General features: G+C 34.3%; 1 protein-coding gene across 2 annotated transcripts; it reads left to right on the forward strand.

Annotated features, from left to right (window-relative positions):
* The first annotated feature begins 879 nt into the window (after positions 1–879).
* ZBTB18 (zinc finger and BTB domain containing 18) lies at positions 880–13,179 on the forward strand. 2 transcript variants are annotated; one of them, XM_072409228.1, is made up of 2 exons: positions 880–1,105; positions 9,348–13,179. In XM_072409228.1, exon 2 carries the CDS (start codon positions 9,362–9,364, stop codon positions 10,925–10,927), a length of 1,566 nt encoding a protein of 521 aa, XP_072265329.1. In that variant the 5' UTR covers positions 880–1,105; positions 9,348–9,361; the 3' UTR covers positions 10,928–13,179. The 2 variants fall into 2 exon arrangements, with proteins under 2 accessions (XP_072265329.1, XP_072265328.1); XM_072409227.1 differs by lacking the exon at positions 880–1,105 and adding an exon at positions 7,310–7,929.
* The last annotated feature ends 1,341 nt before the right edge of the window (positions 13,180–14,520 follow it).

Here is a 14,520-nt window from a genome sequence, read left to right on the forward strand (position 1 = left end):
GCTAAATGCGGTACATTGTTTTGCATGGAAATTTATTTTACATTGTAGGCCTATAATTCTTAGGCATAACTCAATTTGATAATAAACTTTAAATAAAATCTGTTAAAACAAGGGTGCATAAAAATACTGAAACCTGTAATATAACTGTACAGTAGCATGTATAATATATGTATATAATGATTACTTTGTATTGGATTTAATACAGTTATTTTGTATTGAATCCAATACAAAATATATTGAATTTCCCATGGCGCTCCCTTGCACGCACAAACCTCAAAAGGAACTCCTGGGGAAGTCCATTAGTCCATTAGTCGGGGGAAGATCGGAGGAAGAGGACACGGCCCGAGGATGGGATCCGACGTGCAGGACGCTGGAGGATGCTGAGGTTTTTTTTTTATGTTTTTAGCTACCCCGAGTGTGGCTCAGGGTTACCGCTTTCAGTGTTTTTTTTTTTAACCCCGCTAAGGGGGTTATTAGATACCAATGATCTTTTTGGCCAAGAGTGACATTCTTTCACTAGCCAGCAATGCAGTAGATATTCTTCCTGTTGACCCCCCACACTAATACACTGTGAGCTGACATAGTAATTATAAGACGAGTTCCCTGAAGAACTGATCCTCCATGATAAAAACATTGAGAAAGGCTGCTCTAAGTGTACACCATTGCAGCGACGGGCAACCACTTAGCACCCTAATTTAGCAACCTGCTCACGTCACTCCTCAAAAACCCCAAACATCAGTCAGGGAGAAATCAGCAGATGTCCGGTCCCGGCATCCCATAAGCCAGAGCTCACACCGTGCAGAAGAACTAATTGTAGTGACACTCCCCGCCCCCAGCCCGTGAATTCTCGCGCATGCGCAGTGCGCAGCCTGAGCCTGCCATCCTTTCCAGCTCGTCTTGGTGGCTACCTATTCTGGCACCTGGCCCACCCAGAGCGCGCCAGACTGATGTGTGCTGTAAGTGCCACTCCGAGCTTCGCACTGCGGGGACCTTCATGACGGAAGGCTAAGGTAGCCAGGAACGCAGCACAGAGCCCGAGCACGGCGGAGGAGAGTGGCAGGAGGTCTAACGGTCACTGGACAAGCAGTGACCGGGACTCTTCAGAGTAAGATCCGTGGGTAATGGAGGGATTATTGTGTGTGTCTGTGTGTGTCGGTCGTCGTCAAGGACAAGGTATGGGTGCCGGGGTAGAAGGACGGACACGGGTCTACTCCTAGAGGTGTCCCAGTGCATGGCAGGTGAGATCATACTTGTCCAGCGCTGGTACCCATTTCCTGTGAGATTTGTACAGATGGTGTATTGATATTGTGATAGTTCATATCACTTCCTGTACTCCCTGGTCTGCTGTGCTCAGGCTACATGCATGTTACACATAGACGTTCTTAAGTTTCCCACAGGCTGACCCCATATTTTTGATGACATTAATCAGGGCAGCACGAAGCTGAATTGAGCACATTTTTACCAACTACACTAAATCAGGTCATTTATAACATGCAAAGTTACTTTATGTGCATGGATCCAATAGGGATTGGTCTTAAGGTAATGATAGATATAAATTCCGGCTTTCCTATCTGGCTTTCCTATTACCTGGGTGATCAGGTATCAGTATTTCATGGCAGATTGTCTATGGGCTTTATTAACCTACCTTGTGTATAGTATAAGAAGCCCTGCTGTATTTCTTTCCATAAATCTGTTTTTTATTTGTCATGTCATGGTAATAGTTGTGGGCTTCTTTGTGCTAATTTTATAGACAGATGTATTTACTAATCCATTTTTTCTATCATCCTCCTGCATAGTGCAGCCTATTTAATCTTTTCTGAGAGGTTCCTATTCTGTTGAATTGATTCCAGCACCAAGCTTTAGAAGTATATAAGGTCCGATGTGATCATGGGTATATTTGTCACCCTTTCTAGCACCTGGGGGTGGTTGACATCAGGAATGTTTACCAAGTGTCCTCTTTTATGTCTGTTTCTGCAAGTTGTTCCTGACAGAGCAATAACAGCATAATTCCAAGACAAAAATAACACAGCAAGAATAGATATAATTAATCTTACATACCTGTTTTCATGGTCTACAAATGCTTGTTTACTATGCGTATGATGTTTTTATTCTGAGCCAAAAAATTGCATATCTATCTACATTATTGGCGGTACATTTTTTGGTACATCTAGCACTTTCCAGACTGCATGGTGCAGTGTACAAATAAGCCTGTTTTGTATTTCTACTTCTACGAAGCACTGTTCTCCGTAGAAGTTTGTTTCAGCCAGGTAGGATTAAAAAGCAGTTGTGTGGTCAAAAACAGAAAACAAACAACCTTGCATGTATGTTTTTATTAAAAAAAAAATATATGCACACAAATACAATACGATCCCTATATTTTCATTAAATATAAAAGATGAGACAGTGTGAAGTTATTAGGTATATCTAGGCCTAATAATTGTGTGCACATGAAAAATGATTAAAAAAATATAATACATTCAATAAATAAACTTTACAGTTCATCACTTTAGAACTGAACCAAAGTGATGAGCCTATTTTTTTCCTATTCTGGCATGTGTGGAGATACCCAATAAACTCACATTTACTTGTGTGTCACTAATTTGTGTGTGGGGTTCATTGTATAAATTTTTACAATTTTATTCTGGCCAAGGTGATTGTAGAGGGTGTGACAGCAAGTATTGTATAAAGGAGAGGATTGAGAAGAGTATGGCAGTGGTATATATATGTGCAGCAGAAGAGTATCGGAAGGTAAAACAGTATGTTCTCAATGTGCCAAAAAGGAGGTCCAGAGAGTATGACAATACGCCAAATGTACAGTATTGCACTTTAGAGGTACATTAGCAAGCAGTAAGTGCAGGAGATGGTTGGAAGGGTATAACAGCAGGCTTTATGAAAGAAAGGACTCTGGTATGTGTAGTGGAGGAGAGCAGTATAAATGTGGGCAGAATTATGGAAGTTAAGACAATGGGCTGTATGTCAAAACAATCCATAGAATCGGATAGCTCTTATTATAAGTAAAGTTAGACCTTTCTTGTAAAAAGAATTATTTTTCCTTTCTAGACCAGCAGAGTTACTTATTTTATTTATTAAAACTTAACAGGTAAACAATCCAACTTTGAGTCTCATTACATCCTGTGACTGGACAGTAGCATCAGAAACAGCAACATAGCAGTGGGGTTAACAATAAGCTTTGTTTATTTAAAGGGATAGACCTTTAGCACTGTTCATTGTCATAGAGCTCTTAACAACCAGGCATAGGAATATTCCTAATTTAAAAAAAGTCATTACCTTAGAAGATGTTTTACTGGGTTGTACTTCATGTAAGCAGCATCAAGTTTTCTATTCACTTTGTGTTATGTGTCAGGATACTGACAATAATTTAAATGGCACATTTTTCAATTTCAAAAAGCGGTAGAAATATAACAATCAGACAGACTCAGAAAAGTATGTGAGTGAGGCTACAAAACACCACAAATTAGGTGTGATTTAAAATGACATTGTTCAATAGGCTCTGGGCCTGCTTACAGTACACACTGCACATGTTTGCTGCTGTCTTTTTACCCACAAGTTTTACAGTTGCACAATAACCTTTGGAAGAGACCTCTATTACATGCTTTTCTTTCTGAGCTTATCCTAAAGAAGAACTTGAAACACTTGGGAAATATTTAGCAGCCAGATACTGGTGATAAGGACAATAACATACGCTATACCATTTGGTAACCACTTCCATTACTGCTCACCTCTGTATCCCTGATCCTGTCTTATGCTACTGTTCACCTCTTCCACCTTTACAATCTCTTTTCATTGCCTACCACCAATTTCTACCTCTGCACCACAACTCTGAACTCTGAAGCCTGATACTCCCACATTCTTATCTACAACCTACCTCTGCTATACCTATTCCACTGCTTTTCTTACTTTACATCTTTCATAAATACCTTCCAACACCATAGGCCTTGCCTGGTACCAACATGTTTCATTGGATGTATTATCTACAGAAGCAAAGTTACAGGAGCAGTGGTCTGGCCCAAACTGCCACTTACACATGTGATGATTAGAGGTAGGGGGAGAGTGTATAGAGTGAGAACATCGGTGTAAACTATTCCAGAGCGAGTGCACTGCTCACACACACTGCCAATCCGGGTGTCACCCCACCCCGATAATAACCGTGGTTTCTTGCTATGGCATATGTGCTCATATCCATGTCTATGTCATGTGGTATGGTGTCAGCATGGTAACTGTAATTTATTGTTTGGTGATATATCTAAATTAATTTTAAATAAAAATTGCATGATTTGTACACTAAAGACAGTGCACAAAATAATCTGGACATTTTTTCCTGAAAATATAGGAAAATGTTTTGCCTTCAGTATAAACCTAGGGCATAAAATGCTTCCATCACTGCTGACATTCAAAACTGTAATAGGAATAACATGAATAGATGAAAGAAAATAAATGGGCTCACTCATATATACATGAATATATATATATATATATATATATATATATATATATTTTCACCCTTTTTAAAGTATTAAAGTTAAAGTATTTTGTACTTTTGATTCAGTTGTAATGGATCACTTGCGCCTAAATGATCTTTTGTGGTTTGTTTGTCACAAGTAGATGGTGCTGTGTTCTCTTGTAAAGTGTGTACCAAACTTGCGTCTCTTGTCTCCAAAGGCAGGAGTTTGTTACACATTTTTTATGAGTCCTGAGGATAAATTGAAATATTTATTTTTTCTAATGGATGTTTGAAGGGTGGTGGAAAAAATCTTGGTGTATGTGTGTATATATATAATAAGCTTAAAATTGTCAGCTTCAGTCACGGTGAGTAATTTACTAACCAACAACAACAACTAACAAGTTCTGTTGTAAAGTTATGTGCAAGCAAATAGTATGATTTTATTTCTTCCACATAATTGGGTATTCTTTGTAAAATGAATTTAAACCACTATCACCACAATCAAGGTAAGTAAAAATTACTTTTGCATACTTAAAATTCACTTTGTAAAGTTAGCTGCTTTACCACTTACCTTGTTAGTAAATTGCTCAGTGTCTGCAAATGTGATGCAGTGGTATGTATACATGCTTATATGAAAGCAGCCTTTCTTTAATTTGTGTTCTCCATACTAGTTCCAGGACAGTGACTTATACTAGTATGCAGTGTATAAGTGGAATGGTTGTTCCCAGGAGATCTTTATCACACAGGTGTTTTGCTGCTGGCCTTACGATAAACTGATTAACAAGAAGGCCTGTTTTGGCAAACACCAGACATCTTTAACTCCTAAGGAAAATCAAGCCTTCCATAGCAACCAGATGGTCACAAGCCTGGTGCTTGCAAAGAAATGGTCCAGATCTTGTCCAAATTCTTGGCACTGTAAAAACATCTAGCGAAATCATAAATGTAACTTAATATGCCTTCCATGAATGTTGGAAAGTAGATGGATTTACAAACTGCTTTCTAATCATTGCAACGTCCCAATGATTAAACTCTCTTGTTGAAGAATTTTAACTGTCACAGATCAGAATGGTGTCAGCTGACTGAAATCAGTTTTTTTGTGTTCCTTTTATCAGTTAATTTGCTTGATTTGTAGATTACAAAACATTGTGGGATTTTATTTGAATATAGCATTGATCAACCTTCTGTAACAGGCTTTGGTGGGTCATATGATATAGGATTTAGGTGAGTTAAAAAAGGGATTATGATTTTTTTATTGTAAATCATTGGGTTGGCAGGAGACGCAAGGAACTTTCTAAGTGTGCCCAGACGTTGTCTTTAAAGTGTCTTGTCTTTAAAGTGGCCTAGAACTAGTTTTAAGGAGTTGTAAGGATATCATAGGTGTTATCGATGATGGGTCTTTTGGCCTTGCTTTTTTTTCCCAGAGTTCAGTTTCCATTTAGTATATTGATAACATGGGCCTTGTAGTTCTGCAGTACTTACAAATATCAATAATGGTACCATTAGTGCAGGTTCAGTCCTGTCCTAGGATCAAACAATGGCAAATTAAATATTGATGAGTCTATGTAGTTATTTACTGCAACAAAAGTACCTTTTGTGCAACAAAAAGCTACCCTGCCAAACAAACTGAACACAAATTTTAAGGCATAGTATGTGTTTCTATAAAATTTCACTGATTATACAGATTTAAAATTTCCATTTTTACTTAATAACATAGATGTCATTATCTGTATCCACTGTTCTAGTGTATACTGGTTTTCTCATATAGTCACTGTAAGCTAGTGTGTTTTATTTAGGTAAAAGATCCTTTGAATTTACAAACATTAATATACACATTCAAGCTAAAAATGTCAAAGCTATACTTCGGTCTTAGCCTTTAAACTGTCTTGCATAGTAGGTCATGTGTGTGTGTATATATATATATATATATAATTTTTTTTTTTTTTTTTACTAACGTTCTTTTGTATAAATCTTCTTTGCCTGATATGATCATGTATCTACAATGGCATTTTTCCTTTGCTTTGTGTTGAACATTCATCCCATCCACCAAAAGCACTTAGAACATACTATTAAAAGAAGAATTTGCTATATTTCTATATAAGTTTTTTTTATATATATTCTAAAATATTTTTATTATGTTTTGTTTTGAATCTGCTTTATATTTATTACATTTTGATACAGAAAAACTCAACTTTCTATATTTACCTATTATAGAATAGATACTACCACTACAAGTCCGGTCTTGTAGGAGTATTTTCCTGTACACATTTTCTGCTTTAACCATGAGAGAATGTACATTAGATTAATTAATATTGGCAACATTGGCATTTTTTTCAAGTTAAGTTCAGCCGAGTCCCCATGGCAAGCCTTTATGACTATTTTATGGTAAAGTAACAGTTACTCCCTGAGAGGTATACATGCAGTTACAAAGTCTTTCTATTAAACTCTGTGCTGTGTTGTTTCAACAATTTCAGCACCAGCTATTTTGAACCCAATTAAAAAGCCATCTTGCAGTTCACGTACTGAATATTTAGTGTTTATTTCTGTGACATTCACAGATGTGAGACCTAGGAACACAATAGAGATACGTACACCTACACCTAGAAGGTTGCAGTGCTATTTCATCAGCCACATGCAAAAAGAACTCAATCTTTTTCAATGCATTAACATCCCCAGTGCGCCCTTTATTATTATTGTCAGAGTAACATTGTACTGTTACATCCTAAGAAAACTATATATATATATATAACTATATAACTATATATATATATAAATTTCTTTAAATAATATTGTTATAAAAAAAAAATCATTCCTTCATTTTCATGTGCATTATGTAAAAGGAAAATAATTGTAAAATATACCTATTAATATGTATATCTAAGAACATCAGGGAAAATAGAAATGTAAAAAAATAACTGGTTAGTCACATGTCTTTACATTTTAATATATTTTTAAGCAGCATGTTGTGGGAGTGCATACCTTCAATGCATAAAACCATCAAGAATGGTGTGAAGTTGTTAGAAAATTCCATAATTATAATAGTCCATATGTTAAGTTGGTATGTGAAGAAAGTTTAGAGAAGAGGAAACTTTGAAGTTTTTGTTTATACAAACTGAAGAAAAAAGTTCTCCAAAGAAAAAGCTGGTGGCAGGAGTGTAGAGGAGCAGCATATGGCATTAAAAGGAGCACAGCTGGAGGTAGCATTTCCATCTGAACATGATGTCAGAGCAGCTGACAGTTTGCCATCCCTCAGCCTTTTATTCTAACACACAGCCAGGGAGTTAGTGTGTGCAGAGCTGTGTGGGGAAAAGGTATCTTATTCCTCTCTAACATCCTCTCCACTTTGCATCTGTTTGTCAGGTTTTTTTTTTTTTTTCCTTTTTTTAATTTCTTCCTTGAGCCGATCTCCACAGCCATCATACAGCACTTCTAAGAGGCAAGAACATAATACAGGTCTATGTATAAAAAAGGTAGGATTTCTAGTAAAATAAACCAAAATAATTTACCTTCATACTGTATTATTAGTTTAAACAATTTGTGTTTTATTATATATTTTTAGTGTAAAATTGAACATAAATTATTATTCGGTGAGGAGCAATGTGTAATATTATTGTTATTAGTAATAGCTGTAGTAGTATCAAAATATTATTAGCTGTAGTATTTTTCAGGATATAAATATTAGCTATGTTTTAAATATTTTTTTTGCTAAATTGGTTTTATGCAAGAAAGTATTTTGGTATTTTTTTTTTTATTGATGCTTGGTTTTATTTGGTTTTATTTTATTTATATCCGTAATGACAGTGCACAACAATGTGTTTGTCATTTAAAAGAAAAAAATAAGGTAAATGTCTAGTTAAGCCATCCTTTTTTTACTATAATTAGTAGTTAAGTAGTTCTGTATTTAAATTTTTTAGAAGTGTACCAATATAGGGTAATTCATTATGTTTGCTTTCTTAATATTTTTATACAAAATGTGAATATTTTGTATTTTTCTATGTACAATACTGTTACAAAACTGTATTTGTTTAAATCTGAAACAAAGAACATCCTGCAATAAAGATGTAAGCGTGCGGCATCAGATAATCTATTGAACATGTTTTTTTAAGCATACCGTTGTATTATCCCACATGTATCTTGCTTTCATTTTACTTGATAACGGGAATCAACACTTTCCTGGATGTACCTAACATGCATATTCCTTTTTTTTTCTTTTAATGCTTTGGACTGGTTTATCTACTAGCAAACTAATTTAGAACTTGTAGATTTGAGCAGCTTGAATTGGCCAGACAGCTGTAATCGCACTCTTCTATTCTTAATCTCTTTATCTGGGCAGCAGCTGCCATATGGCCACCGTCAGCTGGATCAGATGTTTATAAGCTTCCTTCTTCGTCCCTCTGTCCTTTCAGCCTGCTAATTTGATCACAGCTACCTTGTGAGCTGCCCTCCAATCTTTATTTTTAGCCTTCTTAAGGATTAGGATTGATGTGGGTTACGGGGCACTTAAAGTGATTGTAATTGTTAATCTTTGTATTTTTGAATATATCAGTTTTTACATTGGGGTATACTTAAATTTAAAATTTTAGAACTTGATATTAAAAATTACATTCACAAATGATTTTAGGTTATCCCTTTTTTTCAAAATCACTTTTTTTAATAATTGTCATTGCCTGATGTTGTTTAATGTTTCCAACTTATAAATGAAAATTCTTGGTGGACAAGATAAAGCTATGTGTTTTAGCTTATCTCTAACTATTTCTGTACAACATTTTCAGAATTCAGAACCTGCTGTAGTTTATTTATTGCCTATGTAATAGTTGTCGTAAAGTTTATTTGATGTTTTGATTTTATAAATTTTACTACCTCTTTAATACAGTGCTTTTTTGTTTAGGTTATGAAGACAGTATGGATTTTCCAGAACATAGCAGACATTTGCTACAGTGTTTAAGTGAGCAAAGAGATCAAGGATTTCTGTGCGATTGCACCGTCCTTGTAGGAGATGCCCATTTTCGAGCTCACAGGGCTGTACTTGCTTCATGCAGCATGTATTTCCACCTTTTTTACAAGGATCAGCTAGATAAAAGAGACATTGTTAATCTGAACAGTGACATAGTTACAGCTCCAGCCTTTGCTTTACTACTTGAATTCATGTATGAAGGAAAACTCCAGTTTAAAGATCTTCCTGTTGAAGATGTACTTGCAGCTGCCAGCTATCTTCATATGTATGATATAGTGAAAGTCTGCAAAAAGAAACTGAAAGAAAAAGCTTCAACAGAGGCTGACAGTACAAAAAAGGAAGAAGATTATTCAAGTTGTTCTGATAAAGTGGAGAGCCTTTCAGATGGTAGTAGCCATATGGCAGGTGATTTGGTGAGTGATGATGAAGAAGGTGAGGCTGAGAAGTTGAATATTTTGTCTGGTAAAAGTGACATGACTGTGGAATCTGAGAGTATGTGGATACGAATGGCCTCTGATTCGACAAGCATTACACAGAATAGTGCAGACACTGAAAGTCACACAGCAGCTGGAAAAACAGTACCTAGTCCTTGCAGATCAGCTAGCTCATTATCTATGAGGTCTAACACTTCATTGAGAAACATAGCTGATTCAGATTGTGTCTTGGACCTTTCTGTGAAATCAAGTGTTTCAGGAACTGAGCCCTTAAGCAGCTCCTACCTTTCTTCTCCAGATACAATGAGAAGCAGTCTAGTTCAAATAAAAGTAGAAAAAGAAGTTTCTTGTGATGAAAATGATATTGATACTAATGAGTATGATGTGGACCACAGCACTGTAAAAGAAAGTGTAAACACTGATGTAAGGACACCTTATGAGTCAGTTCACCTGGGTCCTGTAAGGGAAGATGCAGTCTTAAGAGAGTTGGATCAGGAGGAAAAAGCAAGTGATGATGAGATGATGACTCCGGAAAATGAGAGAGTTCCAATGGAAGGTAACATGGACAACAGCCTGCTTCCTTTTGTTTCAAACATGCTTAATCCTGGTGGACAAATTTTCATGTGTCCGCTCTGCAATAAGGTTTTCCCAAGCCCACATATTCTTCAAATCCATTTAAGCACACACTTTAGAGAACAAGATGGCATTCGTAATAAGCCCACCAATGATGTTCATGTTCCAACTTGTTCCCTATGTGGTAAAACTTTTTCATGTATGTACACACTTAAACGCCATGAAAGAACTCATTCTGGAGAAAAGCCTTTTACTTGCACTCAGTGTGGAAAAAGTTTCCAGTACTCCCACAATCTGAGCCGACATGCTGTAGTTCATACAAGGGAGAAGCCACATGCATGTAAGTGGTGTGAGCGAAGGTTCACACAGTCTGGAGACTTATATAGACACATCAGAAAATTTCACTGTGAACTGGTGAACTCTTTATCTGTTAAAAGTGAAGCATTAAGCTTGCCAGCGGTGAGAGATTGGACCTTAGAAGACAGTTCACAGGATCTTTGGAAGTAAATAAAATGTGTATGCATTTGTGTATACACATTTTATAAACATGTGTATATGCTTATACATGTAATTATGCACTGTCAAATTTGACATGACTGCCTCTTTTAAAATAGCTAAAATATGTCACTTGTAATATTACTTGTCTTTGAATATGAAATGAGCCATTTTGTTTTTAACATTATATTGATTGTGTTGTATATGTAAGTATCCAAAATGCTTATACAAATCTGAAAAAAAAGTTCCCCTAAAACTGCAGTTACCAAATATCCAAAATACATGCTTCAGAATTTTCATACTGTAAAAATTAAAATGGCTAATGTGTTCTTTGAAAGATTTCCTTTAAGTATTTAGCGTATATAGCAGAAAGACATTGGGCTTTAACAAATCTTCTGGTTAGACATGTAGCACACTGTCAAGATACTATGACAGTATACTAGTGGCAAGCTTATGTAGGAAAGGTACCTTCCTATAAATTAGGTTTACCTCCTAATAATTAAAAAAAAAATAAAAAGCTCCACATACTTGTATACTGTTACTGTGGAGTTTTGAACTGCTGCAAAAAAGCAGTTGTTATAACCCGTAAATTTAAGGTATTCACAGCACATTTTTATGAGAAATCCTAGTTTGATATATACATATATATATAAAGATTGTGAATCTGAAGTGTTGAACTTCAAATTTAATGTTTAACTTGTAAAACTTGAGATGAGGTGATGTCATACAAATGCTGCTTTTATTTTATTATTACAAATGCATGATTACTTTTTTCATTTGATTATTGACATTGCATATATGCAAGATAATTAAATATGTTTTCTTTGAAACATGCTGTTACAATTGCAACTTGGTGTTCTTCAGAGGACTCCATGCACCACCGGGTTGTGAGCCGTTTTTTTTTTTTTATTTAATGGGTAGGTAATTTCTCCACACTGTAAGTAAAACGTTTTTAGAGTACTTTATCTGACAGACCTTGCTTCCAGGAAAATATACCTGTTTACACAAATTTGAATGTGCAGTCTTTTTTCATAGAAAAAATATGTGCATCAAAATGTAGCAGAACACTGATTATGGCACTTTGTAAAGCAAAAACATTCTTTGATTTTGGTGGTTGTTTAAAAAAAAAAAAACAACTTCATGAAGCTCTATCTAACATGTTTTAGAGGTATGACTTGGCGTCCAAGCAGCTTGGTGCCTGGTCACTTAAAAGATTTGTTAGCCAGCCTTTAGGATGACAATATTCTCCTAATACAAATACTTGGTTATAAATAATTGTATTGGGAAAACTTACTTATAAAAGTATTTATTTATTTATAGACTGACTTGTCTATTTATTTATTTAAAAAACAGTCCAGTATTGTATAGCAGTTAATTTAAGGGGTATTTTCACTAAATGGGAGGTGTATGCTGTATTTTGTTGTTTTTCTTAAAAACCTGAAAACATTCTCAAAAAATGGAAAATGTGAATTTAAATAATGTATCACCACTTAGATACTTTTTGTAGTAACAATTTAATAAAATTACATTTGTTCATTTAGAAAAGACAATCAATGAATAGGCAGATTTGTTTTGATCTAGAATCATTTTAAAGCTTGCTCTGTGTTGAATACTAAATTTAAGACTGCTGTCTAGCTTTGACAATCATTTGTGTGATTTATTTTACAGGAAATGGGAGGGTAATTTATTATGCTGTTTTTCATTTTGTACTTTGTGTATGTTCAGTACATTTTTTAATTGTGTGCAAACTTCAATAAATGATATAAACTGACAAAATGGATATTATGTTTGCAGTAATTTTAGTAACATTTCAAACCTTATATTGTATATTCACTTATTCTGTTGCAATGGGAAAATTTAATAGGAAATTTAGGCAAACATTTTTTTTTGTAGCAACACCATATCAGTTTAGTATTAGAAACTTTGACTTATCTTTCTTGGGGGGGGTGGGGGGATTATTTATTGTTCACCCATATTTTATAGAAATAATTACATACTGTTGTATAAAAGAAAACATTTTTAATATGCTCTTTTTCGAAAGTAAAATTTAGATAAAATATTCTGATTGCAACAGTACTCAAAGAAGCTGTAAACGTTGCTGAAATAAAATTATAGGTAATGAATGTAAGACACTATCCTGATATAGCCCATGAGACATATTTCTAAAGTAAATAATACACTTTTGTCAATCAATTATTCAAGTTTTGTATATGTAAAAAAAGTAGGGTTTTATATATTATAAAATAAAATACTTTGTCACTGTATATATTCTTTTTTGTGAAAGAAATATAACCTAAATCATTTTAATTGCAACAAAAACACTACATATTTTGTCTTATCCAAGTTTATCTTTATAGAGGCAAGTAAAACAAATTACTAAGCTGTATTTTTTTTTCTCAATTAAATTTCAATCAATATTACAATTGTAATTACAAACTATATAAATCGGTCCTTGTAATTGACAACACGTATTTAATATACTATCTACTTGTTTGATATTTATCCGTATTATAAATTTTTTTCACTATCATGTCAACATAAGCGATTGTGGCACAAACAGTGGATTTGAATATGAAAAAAAAATGTCTAGCCCTAATTTTGTATTTCTTTTGTATTTATTTTTTTTTGCAAATTAACTATCACAAGAAAATGCATTGCAGCAAGATATTTTATACATACGTCTGATAGCAAAATAAATATTTACACATATCTTCAAGTAAATACGTAATCTCCTAATAAGCACATACATGTTTGTAGCAAAAAAAAAAATATATATATATCTTTTTTTTTTTTTAATTAACTTGCAATTTCTTTCAAATACACAGGATTGATTTTTAACACTAGCCAGTTAATCTGGTGGTGGGTTTGTAGATAGTGGGCGGAATCCCACGCTTACATGCAACATATCCCATTTACATAGTGTTCATGGTGGGAATTGCAGCCTGGACCTCAACGCTATAAGCCAAATATCCTGTGCTACATATTTGTATAACATTTTATTTTTTTAAGATTTGATATCAGCAGTGAAATGGCAAACCAACATTTTGCCATTTTGATCGTGCAGCATGTTGAAGAAAAAACTAATATGATATTTCAAGGCAGCTTGAATAAACTATTTTTCACAGCATCAATATGTTTTTTTATATTAATAATGTACAATTTACCATGGAGTGTTCATTTCTATAGCTCATATCTGAACTAATAAAAAATTGAGTATTGGGCTAATTTAAGTAGTTGAAAATTTTCATGCAATAAATTGAATGTTTACTTCCATTATTAAATTGTGCAAATTAAATAGGTAAATTTGCATTTGCTTTTTATTGATTGGATAGTTAAAAGTAAATGTTCACACAATTTATTATCGGAAGCTTGTCAATTGCTGTTTGTAAATTTGCCTTAATCTGAGAGGTAGAGCAGTGCAGCACTTGTGAGTTACCTATAACATTGTAAATATATATTTTGATGGATGCAGGTAATTAAATTGTGGCAAAAAAAAATTGAAATCTGAGTTGGTGTTAGGTTAGGTTACCAGTAGAAAAAGCAGCTTACATTAAGCTTTGCATGTCTGTGATATGGATCTACATAAACAAATCTTCTGAATCTAG

The sequence above is a fragment of the Pyxicephalus adspersus genome, chromosome 4 (assembly GCF_032062135.1).
Source record: "Pyxicephalus adspersus chromosome 4, UCB_Pads_2.0, whole genome shotgun sequence".
Lineage (NCBI taxonomy): Eukaryota > Metazoa > Chordata > Amphibia > Anura > Pyxicephalidae > Pyxicephalus > Pyxicephalus adspersus.